General features: G+C 41.2%; 1 protein-coding gene across 2 annotated transcripts; it reads right to left on the bottom strand.

Annotated features, from left to right (window-relative positions):
• Nucleotides 1-1,703: 1,703 nt before the first annotated feature.
• On the bottom strand, nt 1,704-15,400 carry Krt23 (keratin 23). Of its 2 annotated transcripts, XM_027947210.1 has the most exons (8): nt 14,924-15,400; nt 9,912-9,994; nt 9,109-9,265; nt 7,873-8,034; nt 7,665-7,787; nt 4,889-5,109; nt 3,777-3,808; nt 1,704-2,069 (listed from the first exon to the last, which is right to left on the bottom strand). In XM_027947210.1, exons 1-8 carry the CDS (start codon nt 15,317-15,319, stop codon nt 1,975-1,977), a joined length of 1,269 nt encoding a protein of 422 aa, XP_027803011.1. In that variant the 5' UTR covers nt 15,320-15,400; the 3' UTR covers nt 1,704-1,974. The 2 variants fall into 2 exon arrangements, with proteins under 2 accessions (XP_027803011.1, XP_071458994.1); XM_071602893.1 differs by lacking the exons at nt 9,109-9,265; nt 9,912-9,994.
• Nucleotides 15,401-16,603: the final 1,203 nt, after the last annotated feature.

The following is a 16,603-nucleotide window of genomic DNA, read 5'->3' as shown; positions in this document are numbered from 1 at the left end:
TCTAGATGTTTAAGTCCATTATATAAAATGGCACAGTATTTCCATATAACCTACACACTTTAAATCATCTCCAGATAACTTATAATACCTAACACAATGTAAATGCTACAATTATATTACTTATAATACCTAATAAATATAAATGCTGTGTAAACAGCTGCTTTATATTTTTAGGAAATGATGATAAGACATAAAAGTCTGTACATGTTCTGTACAGATCCATTTTTTTCCCCAAGAACATTCTATCTGTAGTTGGGTTGAATCTATGAATGTGGAATATGAGAGTATTGAGGGCTGACTGTATATTTTATGCACATTTTCTGGATTTTAAGAAAGTGATAATAACATCCAAAATAGTAGAATAAGTGAGTGCTAAAATAGAGAAAAATTAATTTTTAGATCTGCTTGGAAACTTTTGTACCTTCTCAATCTAAAGAAGTTCTTTTAGTCAAGTAAAATAGAAGAAATGAAGACTAATGAAGTCTAATTTGGGTCCATTCTTACCCCCAAATAAAATCAAAAGTTACTGCAGACAAATATTGCACAGAGAAAACTCATGTTTGTGTATTTGTTATATTTGATCCTCTTTGAAATGGCCACACAGTAAATATAAATAAATATAATTTTTACACCAGGGAATTTGCAGATTTTAGTTCAATCAAAGACACATTTTTGCCATGATATAATTATCCTGAGTTCCTTTTGCTCAACATGAGTTTGTTAGGGGCTGCTTTTCTTTTGAGTATTAGGGATAAGAAATACCAGTTGTTGTCTTCAAGGGAGGATGAATCCAGTTTTAACAGATGCCCAGTTTAGGAAATACCAAACACAGCCCTTTCAAACAGAGTATTGAGACATGGATTTTAAGATGTGTTAGATGATAATGGAACTAGACTATGCTCGCTTTTAGATTAATAACTGCCGGAGGAGCCAAGAATGTAGACCCAGCAGCACCAAGCCAGTATTTGGGTAAAACAACTTTACTGTTCTAAACCTCAGTGTATTTGCCTATAAAATGGGAGATTCTGACTAATCTGTGCCTATGGTCTCCTAAGTGGTTAATATCCTTGTGATTCCATGGACAATATTCTGACTGTCTTAAAGGCTATGTGGATTTCCACTTTTCCTTCTCCCCAGCAATGCTCCTGTCTACAAATTCAGAGTAGTGGCCCACACTCCTAGAATTGGAGAAGGTGGCATCTTCTCAGAGTTCAGAGGTACATGGTCCAGTCTGTAGCTCAGAATGGATCCAGCTCAACATAATGCTCTAGATCCTTATATTTTCAATTTAGATCTTGAGTGAGTCCCTGCTTTAATGTCTATCTGTAACAAGGTCCTATCATCCCCAGAATCTCCTTTCAAAGCTTCCATTCTTTCTTAGGACATTCAGCTCTTTTTCTTCTTTTAAAGGTGAGATAGAATAATTTTTGGTCATCTCACGCTCTCGGTAAACTTTTCTGGACCTCCTTTCTCTATTTCTCCTTCATTGTCTGCTGGCAGAGCCTGGTGAACTTTGTGAATAACCTCTCCTTCTGGGATGCCCAGCTTCAGGGTAACAATATTGCCTGGAGTTTGGCTGCTAAAGACTGAGGACACATCCAATGTGGTAAGATCCCCATGATCTTTCAATGCTCTGAGAACCTCTTGTTAGAACTAGACCTTGAGGTCTCATCTTGCCTTGGGACATAAGAAAAGACAGGATGCAACTTGTGTGGAGTTTTATTGGCTACAAACCAGATGCGCATTGATGGGAATCCGAAGACCGTAGTTAGGAAAGCAGAGTTTTTATCTTGCAAACTCATATTTTTGTTTTGAAAAGTTCAACAGTATATCAAGAGCATTATGAGGAGAAAAAAAAGTTTCTGGAGTTTGATAACTCCAAGGATACCTTTTAAGACTCACCCATTAGTGTCTAGGTAAGGGCTTTCCATAGGGGGGAAATAGTTTTTACAACAGGCAGAAATTATATTGGTTTCACTCATGCTTTTGGATCTCATTCACTTGAGAAAGAACTATTCTTCCATTGATGCTCTCCTGGGTGATGGCCTTGATCTTTGGAGCTGTAGATGCTGAAGGAGAGAGCACCAGAGAGGTCACTGCCTTGTTTTTCCCCCATTTGAACTATACTCATTTTCAGTCCCCTGCATGCAGTCCCTTGTGCCTTCCAAAATAATCACTAAACAATATGGTGGGCTCTGCTGCAGTGAACAGGGATCTCACCAAGGAGGATTTTCCCTCCACCTTCTGGGAACAATATCACTCTCTGGAGATCAGGACTTTCATTCTGCGTGTACCTGATATGGAAGCTCGTCCCTGGCCACGAGCATCTGAAGAGTGCTTTCTGTTTGTGCAGGTTTGTAGCTCTCACAGTACAGATTCTGCGAGTTCACAGAGCACTAAATGCCATTTTGGGATACGCATTTTAGGAAGCATATGCCATGTGATTCCGGGGGGGGGGGGGGTGAGAAACTAGGGCTGATTATCATGGCCACTGTTTTCAAAGCTATTTCTTATTTGAATAAGTACCTCACTGACATTTCAATAAAGCAATTCTAGACCCACTGGGAATAGCTGAAATTCTCAATAGAGACACACCGGAAACTTTTGCTAAAATCAAACTTTTCCTACAGCAGATTGGGTTATCCCACCAAGTACTGAGTTTCCCATCCCTGGATGTGCGGAAGGAGAGGCTGAAGGACCATCTATCAAATATTGCCAAAGGGCAGCCATTAGACTAGCTGTTCTGAGATGGTTAGTCCAACTCTAAGGAACTGCTCACATCTTAGAACAATTTTATCATGAACTAATTAGAAAGTGCCACTTGCTGCAGACTGGGCAGTCCTGAAACTTTTCTGAGAGGTATTAATGAAAATCTGAGAAAATAGGGTTTCCAAGTCAAAGATGTTTTGGACTATTGAATTAAAGCAAACCTTTTTGATATTTCTTTTTCTTCCTTGTTCCTTTTTTCACCTCATAGCAGTCCCTGTCCCATCTTTAACATACTGAAATGCAACCTGACTATTCAAGAAGAGGGTGATGGTGCATAACATGCCCAACCTTATCTGGCCATAGAACATGTCTTTCATAATACACTATTCAAACCTCACGGAGCACTAGTGTTCAACTGAAGTGAGTTTGAGAAATGATGTCTTAATTTCCTAGGAATTTAGTAAACAGACTCCATCACTTAACAGAGACAAAATACTCTAAATTATTCTTTTACTCTACTTCACTGCTTATAAAGAACTTTGCATATACTGATTGAGCATCCCTTATCTAAAAATCTGAAATCTGGAATGAGCAAAAATCCAAAACATTTTAAGCACTTGACATAATGCCACAGTGGAAAATCCCACACCATAAAACTTTGTTTGGTAAAACTTACTTAAAATATTGTTTAAAATTACCTACAGACCATATGTATAAAGTATATGTGAAACACAAATGAATTTTGTGTGTAGACTTGAGTCTCACCGACGTATCTCACTATGTACATAGAAATAGTCCAAAAAATATGAAATCTGAAACACTCTTGGTTCCAAGCATTTTAAATAAGGGATACTCAAACTGTGCACTTGTTGAGGACATAGGAGAGTTCCCTTTGTTTTGTATTACTTAATTTGTTAAGGTCTTTGATAATTCCTGGCTATTTGGGAGCCAAATAAAAGTTGAACACGGGACACTTGGGAATATACCTGAGGATCATGACAACTTAAAGAGTGGATAAACATTCATTTTAAAAAAGCAAATTCAAACAATGAAAGAATTCTTTTTACCTTTCATGCTTGATTTCGATTCTTCCATCATCCTGTTAAAGTGAGAAAGGTTAAAGCTCACATTAGTATTAATAGTGGTCATAAAACCTTGGGATGAACCAACTTCCGTTGCCTGCTTGTAACTTCTCAACTCTTTGATGAAGGTAATTGAGCTCCACAGTCTCAGGGTCATGAGTTCACGTGAGAACCCTCCTCCATCCGGAAGGCAGTTGCCTGCCCGCAACCCTGGGGTCTGGACAAGTCTTCCAAACCATCTCCTCCCTCCTTTCAGCCTGCTGAAGTCCTGGCCTCCACCAGGGTCTCTTCCAGAGTCTCAAGCCAGGAACCCTTGAACTTCTCAGACTGGGCAGTTTAGTCCAATGACATTTTATTTATGTATTTTGAAAACCCCCCCTTTTTTTTTGGATGGTGGTGGGGGGTAATAAAATGTATGTGTCCCTCACCCTCTTTCCATCTCTCTCTCTCTCTCTTTCTTTCCTTTAAATTTTGTAGTACTGGGGATTGAACTGAGGGGTACTCTACCTCTGAGCTACATCGCCAGCCCATTTTATTTCATTTTTGAGACAAGGTCTCACTAAGTTGCCCTTGAACTTGTGATCCTCTTGCCTCGGCCTCCTAAGTTCTGAGCTTACAGGTTTGTGCCACTCTGCCTGGTTTGTATGTGCCCTTTTTATGGCCAGCTATTGTTTCTTGGATCTGCCAGACACATCAGATTGCAAATCTAGATATCTCTTTTATCAATCTTTTCCTGCTTTCAGACTGAAACATTCTCCCTTCCCTCTCCTGTCCTTTTAAGCCAAAATGTGTGCTTTCCCACTGGGAAACACAATAGTTCAAACCATGGCTTTTTTTTTTTTTCCCCCTAGAGACTTTAACATCCTCATTGAAACTGTTCTGAATGCAAATCTTAGCACCCAGGGAGCATTACTGACTAGTTCCCATTTGTTGCTTAATAAAACAGAACCTAGGTATCTAGAACATAGGTATCTTCTAGAAGAAGTCAGCATTAGCCCTTTTCCTCTAGTAGCCAAATGTGCACACACATTTGCACACGTGGGTACCTGTGGGTACAGGCCTTTTGCACATTCCTCTCCCGCCAGCCTTTGCCTCACCCGTTGCTCTCCCCATCCAGGAGCTGGCGGTAGGTGGCAATCTCCTTCTCCAGGTGGGTTTTGATGCCCAGGAGCACCTTGTATTCACTGTTCTGACGCTCCAGGTCGTGGCGTAGCTGCATCAGCTCCTGCTCATAGTGGGAGATGATCTGCTGCATGTCCTGGAGCTGGCAGGAGTACCGAGACTGGGTCTCCGACAACATGTTTTCCAAAGCAGATTTCTGAAAGAGGAAATGATAGTTCTTTTGCTAACTGGCTGATGACTTGATAGATCCATCAGCGTGGGCCTGTTGAGTATTTAGCATATGCCAACCAGTCTGCTAGGTGTCCTGGTAGCTGCTGGGGACACTGAGGTGAGAATCAGGTTGACTTACAGGTTTGGGGCTTGGGTGTTGGGACTTTTGAAGTCATTTTCTGTCCATAAAACCATTTTACCAGGGGGTCCTGGCCAGTCCCCTGCACTCCTGGAGGGGTGATGGTTTAAAGTTCAAATTACAGATGAACAACAAATAATGCTTTTGGATGAACATTTCCCAAATATTGATGCAATATTACATGGGACAAGCTTCTACATAGGAAAAAACCTGTGTTTTTCTAACATTCAAGCTAATCGAAGTGTCCTATATTTTAACTTGGTATATCTAATAACTTTGGTCTCAAGTAATGCTTTCTGATTCTCACAGTGGTAAAAAATTATCATTTTTGAGGAAATTCCAGAACTGCAGAATGAAGTTTCTGGGCCAGATTATGAAAGGCTGAACTCAAGTCCATTTTTTGGTTTGGATTTAATACCGGCTCTTCTGGAGCACATAAGTTTAATCTTGAAGAGAAAATTGTAACTGCATTGGATTCTCCCACTTTAATGGCTACTTAATTTTCAGGGGCCCCTTAATGCTGCCTGGATAAGAAACCATAGGTTTCTAGTGTAGTCACTCTCTCTCCTCCCGGAGTGTTATTTCCTTCCTTCTTCTCTGTCCTCAAACTTCCCTTCTCTCCAACCTTTCTTTCAGTCCATGAACTCACTCACTTCTCAGAATCCTTGAGGAGATGAAAGCACTCAGGAGAGCACTCCCAGAGTCTCCTGCCGTTACTTCCAACCACAAACGTGAATCTGTGTCCAGGGACTCACTTTCCTCCTGTTGTGATGCATGAACTACTTGTGCTCCATGATCTCCGCAATGGCCCGCCATCTTGCCTGTTAGATGCTATTCTCTGCTCTGTTCGATTATTCTCACCTTATATCAGATATCTGCCTCCAACCATCATCCAAACTAATGGAAGTGTCCTATACTATTCTTCTGTTGTTCTTCACCTACAGCAAAGTTCTTCAAAGAGTTGCCTATACTAACTGAAATGAAATTCCTGTCTGTCCTGCTCCAAGGTAGCATACAAAGTCCAGTGCCATCGTGATGCCTCTCCCTTCTGCCCTTCTCCCATTTACTCCCTTAATTTTCTCTTCTCTTCTTTTCATTCAGTCCCTGTAGCCACACTGACTTCTCCACTGTTCCTCCAACCTATAGGACATACTTGTGTCTTCGGCGTTTGTTGTTCCCTTCACCTGGAATACTGACCTTAACCCCTCCCATAGCTACATAAACCACCTCCTTATGTCTTTCCGGCCTTTGTGCAGCCTGTCACCCAACAGTAAAGCCTTTCATGACCACCTTGCTTAAAATGGCAGCTTTCCTCTCTGCCACATCTAGCATGCTTCATTTCATTGTTGAGATTTTTTTTTTCCACCTAACAAGTACCTGTTTTGATGATTTGCCCATTTATTGTCTGGATGAAGGGTGCTGACTCCTTCATTACCAAGTCCTCAGATTTTAAAACAGTATCAGATAGGAGAACGAATGACAATGGTCTAAATGCTTCTCTGACCTCAAGAGGTTGTGGTGAAATGATGTGGGTTAAAATGTCAAGAAAGCTGCAAAACACCATGCCCCACATACTGCTGAGCTCATTATTGTCATCTCAACAGTGGCTATTTTTAGGCTCCGCTCACCATCACTGATTCATAAAACGTGACTTCATTTACCATGTGCTCCTGTGAGACAAATGAACTAAGTATGGGCTCTTAAGACGGAGAAGAGAATGGCACTCGGGAGTTATATTGATGAATGATCAGATTTCAGTAGGCTATGAAGGGAATCATAGAATTTTGAACGATTATGACCCCCCCTTACAATGCATTTTATGAAACTATAAAGATGATAGAAATGACTTAGACATGGTAACTTATAGTTTGCTGGGTGATAAGACAAATACATAAAGAATAGAGCAGTACTTTGGAGTTGCCAAGCCTGGATTTGCGACCCATCATGTTGGCATTGGAATTTCTCTGTGTTAGAGTTTGGGGGGTTAGCCTGGTTCTAAGTGGAGAGAGCACTGATAGAGATTTTGGGGATCTAGAGTCCCTATTCTTCTAACACCACATCATTTCACCACTGTTAATTTACGAGTTGTTGACCAACTTGCTTAACTGCCTAGAGCTTTGGCTTCCTCGTCTCTAAAATGGAGATGCTAAGACCTACCTAGAAAGGCTAATGTGAGGATTAACAGCACTTAAAATAATGAGGCACCTAGCCTGACATCTGGCACCATCTGCACACTATAAATGAAGCTCTTATTATCATTCTCATCATGAACAATTTGGATGGAGAGTAGAGAGTGAGAGATGTCCCAAGGGGAGTGGGGGTGTTGGGGCCCAGGAGAGAGGTGGAGGAAGACTTGGAGGAGGAGGTGGTACAGGACCCAGGTTTTCCTAGCTCCCACTTACCCTGTTGTGCTGTGTCTGCAGGTCAATCTCTAGGGCCTGGAAAGTGCGCTTCAGCTCGTGGATGTCACTTGGGCTGCCCTGCACAGCAGCTGGACTGGCTGTCTCTTGGGATAGGGCCGTTGACTGTGAGACCAAACACAGGCAGAGGCATCAGCATGGGGGCCACGTGGAATTGAACCTCTGGGGAGTCTGGACACCTTTCATTTACCTGTTCTTTAAACCAAGTATCCAAGTCTTGATGCTTCTTCTTTATGATAAGCTCATATTCCTGCCTCATATCCTCCAAGACCTTGATCAGATCTTCTCCTGGAGTTGTATTCACCTTCACATTGACATTGAAGTCATTTGGCACATGATGATCCCTCAGTTCCTGTTTAACAATAGAGAAAAAAAATCAACCAGCTATGCCAACCAGAAGGCTGGAATTTGTGTTGATTGGCAGAGGTAAATGGATCTTGAAAACATTTCAGCTGATGTGGTTGCTACACTTTTGCGGGTGTGGTTTGATTTCTCAATTATCGTTGATGACAAAACATTATTTACTTTTTTTTCCCCTAATAATTTTATAAAATAAAGAATAGCACAGACAGGTAATCAAATGTCTTCTGTAATTACTGACTTAATCTCTGTTGGAAAATATTTCAGAAACAATTATGCCTACATAAAATATTAGTTCCTCTGCAGGAATTGTTCATTGGTGAAGTGATTATGCAGCTAAGCAATGGAATATTCTAGGTTTTAGACCAAAGCTTTTGGGAAGCAGTTCAGTAACCAGAAGGTGGAGTTCAGTAATTGAAAGGTGTAGAGGCTTCTAAGATCTCTGTGTATGCTTCTGTAGGATTTCCTAAAAGCCAAGCAGCTGTAAGAAAGGTTTAATTAATAATCATCGTCTAACCAGCTCTTAGGAAACTGGGCTCTTTGATGTTCGGAAGCAATTTTGTTTGCCAAAAATGGGGATTGTTTTTCTATCATTTTATCAGTCTCAGGGACTTGAAATGAATGGTAATTCTTTAAAAGTCAGCTAAATACTTCCGGAAATTGGGATCCTTAATTTTTGCCATTAGTCATTTTACTTTGGTTCATAGCAGAGTCTTTTTATTCTACTGTCCCAAATTTGCCGCATGTTTGGCCAGTAAAGTTCACCCTCACACATTCATTCTTACAGTATCATATTAACAAAAGGGTCAAGGTAAACATTGTGTGTTAACAAAACTGTTGGCCAAGTCATCGTTAATTTTGATTGCATTTTGGTGGTTGTGTTTGACATCTAGGTAGGTAACCTTGAAACTGGAAAAATGAGGTACTCATATGATTCTTCATAGTTATTTGGGCATAAGGTCAACAGGACTGGCATTCAGGTGGTTTCCTCTTTGGTTATCGGATCACCTTGAACCGTGCAGGGAGAGAGCTCAGCTGAGCACTGGGGGTCCCTGGGCAGTCCTACCTGTTCATGGTGCTTCTTCATAAGGATGAGCTCTTTCCTCATTCCCTCCACCTCCTGTTCCAGGTCTGTTGTGACAATGGTCAGATCATCCAAGGTCTTTCGGAGGCCCTCAACTTCAATTTCCAAGTCTTTCTTAAAGGAGTGTTCATTTTCATACCTTTGGTTGGAAGGAAGGGAAGAACACACCTGTTGTTGGAAGGCCATGGGCTTGGTAAGGATCTGCCTTCGTTGAGACGTGAATATCTGACTTTTTAGGTTTAATCAGAACAAATGAATGCACACAGGATGTCCTCTGTATGTCGATTTCACACTCCACTTTTCTATGATAGTGACTCAATGTCCATTTTTTTTATTGAGTAAAGAGAAAAGAATAATAAACCGCCATACGCCCACCACCTATCTTGAGCAATGGTCAGTATTTTGCCAACTTGCTTCATCTATATTAACTGCTATAGTTTTTCAAAGTGAATTATAGACTTACAGACATATGACATTTTAACCCTGTATGCTTCAGAATGCATCTTTCAAGAAACCTTTCAAAAGTAAGCATAATAACATTATCATACTTAAAATGAATAACTCTAGCATCACCTAATTCTTGGTTCATAGTCAGATTTTTCCCCTCTATACTGTGTTTTATGTCTGGTTTGTTGAAACAAAGGTCCATTCAAGTACTGTACACGGCATTTGTTGTCATTTCAGCTTTTAATTATAACCCAGTGAGATTTCAGGTGTGACTAACGGCAAGGTGAGTTTTCCTTTTGGAAAGGAAATAAACAAAACCCTGTGAAAAAGGAACTTACTTGAGACTGAAGTCATCCACTGCCATTCTGGCATTGTCGATGAGAACAACCATCTGAGCATTGGTCATCTTGCCGTCCACTATCTGGAAAACACGCCCCAAGACTTTTTTCAGTCTGGCAGACCCACAACTGACAACTGCATTTCTTTTCTCTTCTTTTCTTTCTCTTTTTATTTTTGGCATCAGAGATTGAACCCAGGGGATGCTTTACCCCTGAACCACCCCAAGCCCTTTTTATTTAATTTTTTGAATTTGGAGACAGGGTCTCACTCAGTTGCTGAGGCTGGCTTTGAACTTCTGATTCTCCTGCCTCAGCTTCCTGAGTTGCTGGGATTACAGGTGTGCACTACTGTGCCTGGCTCTGACAGCTGTATTTCTGCCCTCTCATTTCCTGGGTTTGTGACTTGTCAGCAGAGACAACTTCTTTTTCCTCAGTGGAACAATGAGAATCAAATCAGCACATATTTACTGAGCACGGACTAGGTACAAAGCACAGATGATGTGTACAGGACAAGATCTACAGCTGGTTTCGCCTTTTTTCACATTGAGTTTTGTCAGGCTGGGGTTGGTGCAACTGTTTAAAGAATGGTTTTGGAAGAGGAAGGATGGAGATTGTTCAGAATGTCTTTCAGCTTTCAGTGTGATGAACAGGTCTTGTGGTTTTGCTTCCGGTCCCTCATGAGGAGATGTTAAAAACAACTTAGGCTCTGAGTTGTTTCTTATTGTGAATATTAGCTCCACTCTCCTGAAGCACAATCAGTGATGATGATTTTAGATGCCCATCATTATTACTTGTGATATGTTCACATTTCCCATCAGTGTTATTGAGCAACACTAACCCTGATTTTAAATGCATTCATTATCATAATCACATGACACATTTTTTCCCCCCAGAGGGCTAAAGCCACGTACATAATTTGCAGGCATGTGTCCATGTTTTTAGTGTAGTCCATCATGAGAATGCCCCACTGGTAGCTATTAAAACATTAACTGAACTAATTCTTTACCAGCTAATGAAGATGCTTAATAAGCTTCTCTGGGGTTAAAGCTTCCAGTTAAAGACTTTCACTAGATATTTAGATAGATTTTGTTTGCTTTAAAAAATGTTGTTGGAGGGGCTGGGCTTGTGGCTGAGTGGTAGAGCGCTTGCCTAGCACGTGAAGACACTGGGTTCGATTCTCAGCACCACATATAAATAAATAAAAGATCTACTGACAACTAAAAAATATAAAAAAAAAAATTGTTGTTGGAGGTGTTTGCTTGGACAATTGTGTATATAGTGTGTTATAATCATAGAAATAGTGAACATTTAATGTATGTCACTGTCCTTGGGGAAATGGAATGGAAGATAACCTCATTTTTCCAAAGTATGCTACTATTTTGGTACCAAGTATTAGCCAAGTATTGTGCCCAAACTGGAGCTGTCCTTTGGTTCTTTCTGTCTTTCTGACCATTCACGTGGTCTTGGGTGAGACATTTCACTCCCTGTGCTTCAGTTTCACAATTTGTTAAATAAGAAGTTTACACTACAAATAGGTGACCTTACTTGCTCTAAACTTCTACAGTTTAGTTGGAGTCAGAGAATCCTGTGATATTTCCATTGTATTTTTACAGCTAATCCCTTTATTTAGAAAGCATTTTCTTAGGACAAAACTACACCTCAATACAAAGGTACCTTTTAAAACTCTGGTCCTATTGAAAGCTCCACTGATTACTTGGAATTTGGGATCATGAATGGACAATAGGTGCCTTCAGAAGTGGTGAGAACCCGGGATCTGCACTCCGAGTGCAGACCTGGGATTCTGCTCCAGCACCAAAGTAAGTTTGGCTGAGCCTCAGTTTCTTCATCCATAAAAATGGCAAGAATAATAGCCACTTCATCAAAGAGTCATGAGAATTAAAAGGTATTAAACAAAATAATGTTGTAAAACAGCATATTCCGGGCATATTACATAGACACTGAAAAATTAGCTGTAATGGAATTAGTTCAGAAAAATATCAATTGTACAATTTTCTTTTTATAATTTTACAACTTTTATAATTAGAGTCGATGTGTGCATCGGACAAAGTGTCAAGTTTTATGAGTTGCGACACATCCTCCAACTTTTGCTGTTCGTGGTGGACATTGCCAGGCTGGCTCCTCACTGAATTTCTTTTTTCCCTTTGTGGGATTCCAAATGGTCCTATGATTTTTTCTTTTGCTCTAAAAAAGGAAACTGCAGATCTTTCTTTGTCTCCCGTCCACAGTGCTCCTTTGTCACATCCTTACCAGTACCTTTTCTTCTACGACCCTTACTCTTTGCATTCTCTAAACTCATGCAAAATGAGGAATAACTCCATGCCCCAAAGCCTGGGATCCTGAGGTAAGCCTTATTTCCTGTGTGTTGATTTATTCTATCTGACACACTCCTAGGACAACTAGGAAATTTTGCTTTATATATAACACAGAATCAGAAAAACTAAAAGACCACAGGCAGGTTTATTTGACTTTTCTGAGTTAAAGCAATAATATATTCATTGTAAAACCCACCAGCTAGCATTATCGTGGTTCATGAATGTAGGCTCTGAAATGTACTTAATATAAAACAGATTGAAAACTATTTTCCACGATCCAGGCTTACTAGATATGGTAATACAATATGCCACTATTTCTGAGACATCCTCCATGGTCATAAATGGATGAGGATGGATTGAGAAATAATACATGAGGCACAGGTTTTACATTGTATGTTGTAATAATCACCTGGCTTCTCCCCAAAGCCCTGAGTTCATTCTTTTAAAATCTATTGGTGTGCTAGCATAACATTGTTGCTCCAGGGTGTGTGATCTCCCAGGGAGAGGAAAATAGAATTTTTGTCCATAAACCAAAATGTTAAATATAGCACCATTGAGAATCACTCAGGAAGTTTTATGTAGACTATTCCTAGGAGTATGTCCCATTCTGTGTTTCAAAAGGATTGGATTAATTTTTGAATTCAACATCTTATAGGCTTTTTGAGTAATATTTAACACTCCAAAGTGGGGCAGAGTGCTATATCTACTCGAGTATTTCATTAAATACCAGGATAGTGCCAAACTCACGTTACTGTGGGATCTCTTTGGGCCAGTTTCCTCACTTGCAGATGGGGTAAGTCAGGACAGAAAGCATTGCTTTCTTCAAAGCTGGAGGAAAATGCATCTTCAGAAAAAGTCCAGAAAAGAGTGGAACTTGAAGCTGAAGAAGCTTCCTATTTAATCTTAAAACCCAGAATTCTGGGCCATCTGAGGGTGGACTAGTTGCTCCCTCCTCATAATCACACCTAATCACTTTTCTTGATTGTATTCTAAAGAATTTAAACACTCAGTCTCCGTCTCCTTCAGTTGAAATAAAAATACCTGCTTCACCGAGCTGTGATGATTAAATGAGATGCATACAAAATGTTTTGAATAATAATGCAAACGTGATGAATTTTACTTATTAGTAATATCTAAACATCAGTTTTGCATGAGGTCGGCTAGGCAACCCCAGGATGACAAGGAAATCATAAAGCCTTTGCAAACAGATCTGAGTTAGAATCCCACTCTGCCTCTTGCTAGCAGCTACTTCACTTTTATAAGTTTTAGTTTCCTAACAGAGCTCTGTCAGAATTAAATCAAATGACATGGACAATCCCATCATTGCAGAAAGCCCTTACCACAAATATGTATATCAAACACTCAACACGATGCCTGGGGAACAAGAAGTGCTCACTAATTGTTTCCCTCTCTCCTCTTCCTTTCCTCCCTTCTCTCTTCTGTTGGCTAATATATTATGTGCTCACATTTCTTCTGGGACTCATGTCCTCAGCTCTCCAATGGCAAGTATCTTCTATTCCCTCTCTTCTCAAACCAAAGCAACTTTAATAAATGAAAAAAACATGAGGAGGACTGTTGAGTCACCTTGTTTTTTTGGTAAAGACAACCATATACTATATAGTTAAGGTAATTACACAGTCAGTTATTAGGCTGATTATTCAATAATTAGGGTTCATTACAAGGACAGATTTATATTATCTTGATGGGTCCTTTCTACATGCTTGCAAGGACGACTGAGTGTTGGGAAATAACATGGTATAAATATCGGGAGCCTGTGATGCCCTTCCTGGGGGAGGTTAAGTCATGATCTTACAGGGATTTTCTGGGACTGTTTTATATAAGAGGGAAGTTAAGCAGCTTTAAAAAGAATAACCGGTAAGATGACTGGGTTCCCTCTACTTCTAGCCAAGTGACCCAGAACTCATGAGTTTGCTTTTCTGATGTTTGTTTGACTCGTTATTTACTTATTGAAGAATGTCCATACCCACCCAACTCTCGTATTTTAAAAACTATGCCCATTTTACTATTTTCTCCTAGCAATATCCTATTCTCAGAACCATGAGTAGCTTTATCATCTAGCAACCCCCTCCCCTGCAAAAAAAAAAAAAAAAAAGAATATTCAGGGACGTCACGATGATATATCTGCTAGTGGAGTGACGGCTTTTAGGCATGATCTCCAAAAGAATGTAACTCAGCTTTCTGTCGGTGGATCGCCACACTGTCACCAGGAATTTGAGGTGGAGCAGAACTGATGTAATGAGAAAGTAAATATTCTCCTGTGCCTTGTGTATGGAGCGTGCAACCTGCATACCAGCCCTTATCATTACGGTGCCATTGTTGATCATAAGTGATACAGCACGGGTGGCTGGTTGCCTCATTTTGTTTTCTTAGATTTTTTTCTTATTGTGTGAAATATCAGAGTCTCACTTTTTAAAAAGTCTATAACACTTCTCTTATTTTGTCTGCTTCATTTTCTACGTAACTGACACATAGGAGATCATTTATACCAAAAAGACTTTCCCAAGTCCATATTTAAGGTCTAATAAGAAGATAGCCTCAAATATCTTTGTGAGCAATTGAATCACTGCTACTTTCTTGGAAGTTGTCTTTTGTGCTGATTTTTCCTTGCCCTGGCGGTGAAGCCCCACCTGGAAGCTGCAGGGTCACACAGCACCTTACCTGTTCCTGCAGGTGGCTGATGTTTTCCTCGTATTGGGAGTAATCCTTCTGGCTGTCAGGGTCTCTCTGCTGATGCCACTGCAGGATGCGACTCTCCAGCTTCATGTTGGCCTCTTCCAGGGCGCGCACCTTGTCCAGGTAGGAGGCCAGGCGGTCGTTGAGGTTCTGCATGGTCTCTTTCCCATTTCCACTTAGGAGGGACCCACCTTTGCCAGACCCCCAAGACCCTCCATGAGGCAGGCAGCTTGGTGTGGCGAAGGAAAGGGAGATTTGGGCACCCCCTGCGCCACCGTGCACGCTGGGGGCCCGGGGGAAGCTCCCGGGCCGGGTCCTGGCACCTCTGGGGCCATGGAGAACGGCTGAAGGGGTTTGGCTAAAGCTGCGGCTGGAGTTCATGGTCCCATCTGTGTTTGGGGCTGGGCTGGGCTCTGCTCTGTTCTGCTCCCTGGCTCCACAGAACTGAGCCGCCCCAGACAGCCCTGGATGGTTTTATGCCCTTTGCTGTGGGAGTTCCCTTCTCTGACAACTGTACCAGCAAGATCATATCATTGTGCAACATGTGTTTCCTCTTGGTCAATCCCAAAGTGCCCTCGGGCCAGCACACACTGTTGTTGTTTAGAACCACATCAATATACCAGTTTGCTTCCTCCCTTCCAGTTGAACCCGGGAGGTGTGGCCCATGTCATCAGGTGGGTATTCGTCTCAGGTGTCCTTCTAATCTCCCTGAGGAATTTTTCCTTTGTCCCATTCATCCGAAAAAGGCCAGATTAAAGCCCACACTCGGGGTATTTGGTAGGGTACAGGTTTTCTTTTTTATAAAGGAGACATTAAGAGCGCTGGCACCCCCACACACACCCAGATAAACAAATTACCTCTAAAGCAAGAGTGAGAGAGATTCATAAAGGTGGTTCCAGATTGGAACTGAGTCTCAAGTCCTAGAAAAAAAAAAAAAAAACTACGCATGCTGAGGAAATAGAGATGGCTCTGAATATCTGATTCCTTTGTGACAGTTGCTGTTTGATGGAAAGTAATTTCAAAGGAATCACTCTTCAGAACAAACCTTCAATTATAGTCGTAATTAATGAACGAATGACCGAGCCTTCCACTTCCAGTTGCCTTTCATCCCAGCGCACCTCTAAACCAAACAACTCTGGCCTCTGCCCAGGACTTCCCTTGAACCCTGGAAGGAACAGCTGATGGCAACTGCCTGATAGGCCTGTCCCTGGCTGAGCCCTGGAAGGGTTGGCGTCTGTGCCTCTGTGACCTGCAGAGGGGGTGGCGGAAAGCAGGAAGCATGCCTTGGGTTGTTTGAATGCTTGGGGAATCTGCCAAGGTAAAGGTTAGGAATGAACAAAGACGTAGTCTGGGGGCAGGCGCGCTGGGCTGGTTACTGGTGACAAGATTTAAAAGGGACTTAAGAGTAAAGGGTTGGCATCAGAAGAGACGTTAGTGTTCCTGGTTTCTGTGCCACTGATTTTACAGAAGAGGCCAACTGAAGCCCAAAGGGGGATATGTCAAGGGAAATGTTCAGTTAGTGGTAAAGCCACAGTGGGATTCTGCCATATGGTGCTGTTGCTGGGTCGAGTCACCAAGGGGTCCTGTATGGCACTTCTCTTTCATAATGATAATGGGACTTCCCAGGGCACGTAGCCATTTGCTATTCTTTATTTAATTGTTACA

This window comes from Marmota flaviventris, chromosome 17 (assembly GCF_047511675.1).
Source record: "Marmota flaviventris isolate mMarFla1 chromosome 17, mMarFla1.hap1, whole genome shotgun sequence".
Taxonomy (NCBI): domain Eukaryota; kingdom Metazoa; phylum Chordata; class Mammalia; order Rodentia; family Sciuridae; genus Marmota; species Marmota flaviventris.
The sequence above is the reverse complement of the archived record's forward strand: the minus strand, read 5'-3'. Positions and strand labels throughout refer to the sequence as shown.

Coding starts and splice junctions, on each gene's coding strand:
- Krt23 (XM_027947210.1), bottom strand. CDS start 15,319: ATGAACTCCAGCCGCAGCTTTAGCCAAACCCCTTCAGCCGTTCTCCAT. Junction 5,110..7,664: donor TGCAGACACAGCACAACAGG/GTAAGTGGGAGC, acceptor TTCCTCTTTCAG/AAATCTGCTTTGGAAAACAT. Junction 2,070..3,776: donor ATCGAAATCAAGCATGAAAG/GTAAAAAGAATT, acceptor TCTCTCCTTCAG/CATCTACAGCTCCAAAGATC.